At 37.6% G+C, this 7,524-nt stretch overlaps 1 protein-coding gene across 1 annotated transcript in view; it reads right to left on the reverse strand.

Moving 5' to 3' along the window:
* Positions 1 to 1,433: 1,433 nt before the first annotated feature.
* Positions 1,434 to 7,524, reverse strand: part of HELRODRAFT_192435 (hypothetical protein) — a gene marked incomplete at its 5' end in the record, with an annotated part of 9,225 nt that continues 3,134 nt past the window's right edge. The window contains 3 exons of the mRNA XM_009022750.1: positions 1,434 to 3,445; positions 3,986 to 6,477; positions 6,728 to 6,870. Coding sequence (XP_009020998.1) covers positions 2,603 to 3,445; positions 3,986 to 6,477; positions 6,728 to 6,870 — 3,478 coding nt within the window. The 3' untranslated portion in view covers positions 1,434 to 2,602. The remainder of the gene's footprint in view (positions 3,446 to 3,985; positions 6,478 to 6,727; positions 6,871 to 7,524) is intronic.

The following is a 7,524-nucleotide window of genomic DNA, read 5'->3' on the forward strand; positions in this document are numbered from 1 at the left end:
GTCGAAAGATTTCAACCTCAGCAGTCGGAGGGATGATAGCTCTGATCAGCTGAACAAACTGAAAGACACGATCGACCGATCTTTAAAATTAAGTGACGTCATCCTCAACAGGAAGCAGAACAGCACCCACTCCCTGTACAACTTCAAGAGCAACCCGGACACAAACCACCTGACCCCTTCTCACCTTAGCAGCAGCACACTCTCATCACTGAGATATGCCAGTGCGCAGAAAGTTAGAAAAGATTTTATAAGGGGCATCTCAGGGACTGCCACAGGGAGCGCAACTTCAGATGTCTCCGATGAAGCTCTACAGCACCTAAAAAGATTAAGTCTGGACATGAGAGCCTTCAAACACAAGCACGAAATGATGAAACCGGAACAGGAAAAAAGATGCATCTCAAAGGAGAGGATAGAGAAGGAATACCAAAAGACACTAAGTGAATTGGACAGTTGTGAAAGAGTTCACTTTTAAATTTTCATTTTTTTTCTATATATAATTTATCCTGTTTTTGAGTTGGACCACTGAATGATTTATTTTTACATTGTTACGAATATCAACACTACTGTTTTACACACACACACACACACACACACACACACACACACACTCACACACACACATATATATATATATATATATACACACATATATACACACATATATACACACACATCACACACATATACACACACACCACACACACATATATACACACACATATGCACATCCTTCCTACAATGAAATTTATTTCATAACTACATTTCATACACACGCTCGTTCGTTTTTTTTTCTCTGCTTATTTATCAGCCCGTCAATCAAGTCTGTCTAATTTATTGAATGGTTTTCCTTAATCTGTGCGTGCAATTTTGTGTTTGTAGCAACCTATTTCAAAGTCGTCTTCCTAATTATTTATTTATTTTGTATTTATCAAGTATTCATTTTATATCTCTTCGATCATCCTGGACGGATGAATGAATAAATGAATAGATGAATGAATGAATGAATAGATGAATGAATGGAAAGATAAGTAGTTGGTCAACTGACTTAAGCGTTATATTTAAGTTTTGACCCTAATAGTCTATTGATGATGGTGTTTTGTCACACTTTCAGCTTTTAAGCATATTATCTAGATTTAAACTTTTTTGTTAGTCTTATTTATTTCTCCCATTCCAATCCTAAGTCCAATCATTTAGCATTTGTTAAATTAAAAAGATACATCAGAGGATAATTTGATTTAGTTTTCAATTATAATGATGCCTAATATTAACAAGTTAAATGCTTATTCTTCCAGTAATGAACAACGAAACAGATATGAAACTAGATGACTACCATTACCTCTTAGCATCACTACATTCATATAAGATTTTAACTTTAGCAGTACCATTATATAATTATAAATTACTGTTATACTGTTTGATTTGCCAACTTTTCAAGTAATTTTGTGTTCAGTAAACAAAACCTTTACGCATATATACGTATTGAAAGGTTTTGTATTTTATGTATATATGCATATATAGATACATTGGATACTTATATTACTTTTCTATATATGGTTTTACGCCGACAAATACACTTACGTAGTTTTTTGACGATGCTGTATTGCAATGTTTCTATAAAGTACCATTGCATTATATCGCTTAATATATTATCATCTACTCATCTGTTTGAATGCCAGTATGGCTTTCTGTAGTCATTTCTTCTTATTTTTCAGTTTATAATTATAAATTATTCTATATTATAGTTTATGGTTATAATTTTGTTGGCAAGAGTCAATAAGTTGGATTTGAATAAAATTTTCCTATCTATAGAATTTCAATGGCTTCATTTTGTTTTTATTTTTATACCTAACAATCCCGAAAACGTTCATCTATACGTTCGTGTTTGCAATTAAATTTAAGGATCTTTATATTGTTCTTTTAATGTTTTTTTTTATCAATTTATTGATAGCTATGTGAAATGTTTAGAACCACATTCATTTCATGTTCGTCAGCATTAGCGTCTGAAATATTATCTCCGAATGACGTATGTATCGTGTGTTTGTTTGCTTATGTGTGTATCATTTAGTATTCTTATCAAATTCTTATTTCTCAAAAGATTACTGTACATGGTTATAATTTTTATTATACTGGTTTCATACTTTGTATCTATATGGTATACATTAAGTATTATTGATAAGCCTTCAAGACTAAGCCTTTATCGTTCAGTGCAAATTCGTTCAATTATTTCATGAAAATGAAAACTTTATTAAAATATAAATAATAATAATTTTTTTTATAGTATTTACATTTTATAATTATTGCAAATAAAATCATGAAAAATGTCTCTACAATTGGTTTTGTCTATTTCATCATTTATATAGAAATATGATATGAGTTCTGTGACGATGATGAAGATGAAGAAGATGTGATGAACCGACAAATGTTACAAATCGAATCAGCACAATAATAAATAACAAATAAACTGAAAGTTTTCGAGATATTCAACAAAAGGACGATAGATTCGGAATAGAAAACGAAACCGAAACATGGGAACTGGAAAAAATTTCACAGGGTAAATAAAATTAAATTGAAATTAAAAAAATTCAAACAATGGCATTAACGATTAAACAAATCTAGGAACCAAAAGTTGACCGTTGGCGCCGAGTAACACAGGGTATGCCGGTTGTGGGGCCGGCTGCCCAATGACTTGCGCTGGCCCACCAATGATAGTTGGGGTGACCAGTTGTCCATTTGGCAGCTGAATTATTGTCGGGTTCTTCTGCTCTCCAAAAATAAGGCCCCCTCTGACTGTTCTTTTAACGATGGGTACTCCTATCTGTGGCTGGTGAAATGCCGGTGCAAGTATCAAGCCAGCCTGTTGCTGCAGTTGTTGCTGTATTTGTTGCAGTAGTAGCTGCTGTTGCAATTGTTGTTGTTGTTGTTGCTGCTGCTGTTGTTGGTGGTGGATCAATATTTGTTGATGTTGAGAGGGTATCTGAACGACCTGGACCCACTCAGGTCTGTTTATGATTCGGCCCTCGAGATTGCCCCCCGTGGCAATCAAATGTTGACAGTCGAGGTCATCTACTCGGAATATGGGAAATCTGTGGTCTTCACTCACCAACACACTCTCTCGAGATGTTGCTGCGGTTGGTGTCGACGATGACGAAGTGGGCTCAACAACTGAATTTGATGCAGCTGCGTTCTGCGCTTCTAATGCTGTTTTCACCTCTTTTGTCTCCTCATCTGCGGACGACAACGAAGCTGATGACGACACAACTGGTTTATGAATGGCATCACGTTGCTTTTGAATGATTAAATCTTTGTTCAGGCTTAAATTTGAACCAGCTGTGATTGGAAGATCGGCTGCATTTGACACGATCACGGAAGGCCCGGTTTGGGGAAGGGTTTGAACCAGAGATGACCCTACTTGAATGATGGGAATCATGGAAGGTTGGGCTACCACCTGAGGTTGTGGCCCCACAATTTGAATTATCCTACCTTGGTGGTTAATTATTAATGGCTGGTTAACTGGAAGTTGTTGTTGTTGTTGCTGCTGCTGCAGCTGTTGCTGTAACTGTTGTTGCTGCAACTGCTTCCGTAATTGTTGCTGTTCTAACTGTTGTTGTTCAAACTGTTGCTGCAACTTTTGATGTTCCAGCTGCTGCTGCTGTTCGTCAAGTAATTGTTGCTGCTCCAGCTGCTGTTGTTGTTGTTCGAGCTGTTGTTGTTGCTCAAGTTGTTGTTGTTCCAACTGTTGTTGTTGTTGTTGTTGTTGTTCAATGTGCTGTTGCCTCTCCATTTCTTGTTGACGTTCAATGTGGTGCTGCTGAAGCTGTCGTTGTTTTTGTCTTTCAAGTTCCTGTTGCTTTTCAAAGTGTTGTTGCTTCAAATTGAAACGTTGTTGATGTAGCATTCTGAAGTGCGGTTGTTGTAATCGTAAGAGAGGTGAATGATGGCGATGATGAGGATGGTGATGAGGAGGAAAGCGTGGGTGAGGTCGGACTCGCTCCATCCCCATCATGGCGGCCATATGTTCCAAGTACAATTCCTTCACTAACTGTTGATGGGGATTGCTCCCGTTGTAGTTTGAAACATCTTCAACAATAGTTTCTGGTTTCGACTTTGGAACATTTACTTCAACAACTTTATCATCAACCTTCCCACCTAAAATCTTCTTAGCATGTCTTTCAGCTTGTTGGATGAGATTTTTGTACTTGTCCATCTGCTCTGGAGGTATGATGAATGAATTGTCAAACTGACCAGCATCCTTATTATCATCATCATCATCGTCAGGGTTATCATCCTTGTTGTTGTTGTTGCTGCTTTCAATTGTAGATGCACTTTTAAACACTAAAGGGTCATTGGGACCAATTGGTTGAAAAATTTCATCCCTGGATAGATCTTTTTTAGGAAGTGGGATATCATGCATTCCCAATTTAGAATGATCTGCCGGAATGGTAGGACCAATGAAGGGAGGTTTTGGAGGTAGAGATGTAGTGGCAGTGCTTGTACCGGTATTATGAACGGTGGAATCGTTTTTAAGAGCAGCTGATGATGCGGAATAATTTTGAACGCTAGCATCAGCCTCCACATTGGGTTCTTTCTTAATTTTTATACTTGCTGGAATTTTTTCTGAAACATCGTTACCAGATGCCGATGACTGGTTTTTAACATTAACTTTTTTCGACTTATTTGGAAGAACCTTTTGAGTTATAGTTCTAACAGAACTTTTCGACGGTGACCTAGATCTCCGACTGAAGTACACATTCCTCCTTCTGTAGGAAGAATTACTTCTAGATCTTGTGTAACTCCTACTCCGACTCCGTGAGTAACTCGACGAACTTCCAGTTGAATATCGACCTCTGGATGAATGGGATCTGGAATAACTTCTACTGTATGACCTGGAGTAACTTTTATACGAATCGTGCTTACTTCTTCTCCTCCTCCTTCCTCTGCTGTGGCGACTACCTCGAGATGAGTAGGATGAATATGATCTTGATCTACTTCTCGAGCTGCTGCTGCTGTAAGAGTGGTCTCTTCTTCTACTACTACTGTCGGAATAACTAGACAATCTCGATCTGTATGAGGAATGGTCAGTTGCGGAAGTGTTTCGACTTTCATGGCTGGGACTTCTTTTTCTAATATTCTTCTCTATTTTCTCTTTCGGCTCCGGCTCTACTCGAAGTTTTTGCATCTTTCCGTCGTCGCTATCGTCATCACTGGAGTCCCACTTGCCGAGAACGGATGGGGCGGAGCAGTCGTCATCGAATCCATTTGTGCATTTCAACTGCAGCCTATCCGTGCCCTGCTTCTCTTTTCTCTCTAACTGGGAACAAACTCTCTTCATCTCTGCTACGCTGTCAGAAGTCAGTGATGGTAAATTAGTTTTTAATTTCTTTTGAGGGTTCAATGGTGCTGATTGACTTTCTTTCTTCTCGAGTTTCTCAGATATTGGTTTCTCAGAGATGGGAGTAGTACTTTTCACCAGTGTTTTAACTCTGCATGCTTTGGAAAAGTTAAAATACAAAGGATTGCAACTGAAAGAAATGGATGGAGTTGCTGATGTCCAGTTGACTAACTCAATGGGCCAGAAATATTTGGGATCTTTTCGCTTGCCTCGAACGAACATGTGGTAGTTATCAATCAGTGGATTATTAGTAGAAACCGAATTAGAGCTTGTTGTTGTTGCATTGTTGTTGTTACCGTAAGATTTAATGTTGTTGTTTAGAGGGTTTTGCTTAGTGGAGGTATTAGATTCTAGTTTAGGGTTGGGCAATGGACTAAATGGAAATTTGGAGGTAGGGAGAAGATTATTTTTGCTATCATAAAATGACTTGGCAGACTTTATATCCTCAACAATGTAATCATCAGACTGATTGGAACTGTACCTCATCCTCTTACTCCTCTTCTTCTCTTTATCCATCTCATTCATCAATTCATCCTTCCATGCATTAATTCGCTGCTGAATTTCTAACCTCCTTGAATTAACACAGAGCGTACTTTGCTGATGTGAACTAGAGAAAAAATTATTTGGCTTGCTGCTACTAGCAGCAAGAGAATCACCGTTGTTACTGTTGCTGTTATTGTTACCCTGGCTGACCTTTGTAGATGTCACTGCATTCGATACACTGTTGCAATTGGTAAGATTAGCACTACCTAGTAAATCATTAGAGGTCGAATTATTAACACTGAAATTGTCGTTTTTAGTTAATTTCTTGTTACTATCAATCTGAACATTGGGTTTTTTTATTAGTTGCGTAGTTTTAAGTCTAGAAAATTTCTTAGGAGTCCCTTTCAATATCTGACCGGACATGAGTTCCAGCAAGGAAGGCCTCGTTACTGTCGAAGTAGAGAGCTGCGTCATTTTGGATTTGTGCAATTTGACGACACCGAGTCTTGTTTTTGTGATGGCGGTGGCGTCATCGTCCACAGTGTGGCGGTGGTGGTTGCTGCTGTTGTTCAACAGTTTGCTCGTTGTCGCTGACTTGCTGCTGTCTGCAGAATTTGCGAAAATTTAAAAAATATTTCGATTGTTAAATTCGTTTTAAGGTAACATTAAAAAAACACGTGTACACATAATGCAAACCAAGAATGTTGCAAAAACATCACTGAATTACAATGCGAAGAAAGCTACACAACATTAATTAAATAAATGATCAACTACTATATGATAACACGCACAATTGCATTAACACACGTACACACACACTTACACGCGCGAGCGCGCGCGCACACACACACATACCTGGAATGGGAATATCATCCAGTTGTATACTTCCAGGAAGTGGAATATCATTGGTGGCTGATGGATATGATGACGTAGATGATGAGGTAGGTAGCGGGATGTCGTCGACACTGAAACTCGTCTGACAGCTGGGAGATGCATCTCTGTGAGAAAACATCCCATTACATCATATCCCATCACATAACAGCACAACATCCAATCACATCATATTACATTATATTAATACCATCACTTTCAACACTTATTAATTAAATCCACTCATTCACTCGAACTTAACAAAAACCCAACGTAACCTTATTAAATATGTATAAGTACATATAGCCTTAGTGTAAAATGTATACAATATTACAAACACAACACAGCTTGCATTATTCAATTAAATTAAACCGTGCAGGATGCATTTAAATCATCATATGTATAGATCTTAAATAAACAATTCCGACAGCCCAGCCCGAGAATCCCAATTTACCAATTAGTCATTAATTAATGGCCATAATTATAATTAATTAGATAAGGATGGCTAAATGTGTTTATATATACATCTCGGATGTTATTAAGTAATTAATTAATTAACACAAATAATAATTAGCAACACTAAATTATAGGCTGGTACAGAGCTGCTATTCAAATGTTCAAATGAAATAAATATATTCCCATGCTACAACAAATTATGAAGAGACAGCAAGATACAGAGACAAAAAGAGAGACAAAGAGAGAATAAAACAGAGCGAAAGGACAAGAAAAGGAGAGAGAGAAAGAGAGAGAGAGAGAGAGAGAGAGAGAGAGAGAGAGAGAGA

Source organism: Helobdella robusta (assembly GCF_000326865.2).
Source record: "Helobdella robusta unplaced genomic scaffold HELROscaffold_33, whole genome shotgun sequence".
NCBI classification, from domain to species: domain Eukaryota; kingdom Metazoa; phylum Annelida; class Clitellata; order Rhynchobdellida; family Glossiphoniidae; genus Helobdella; species Helobdella robusta.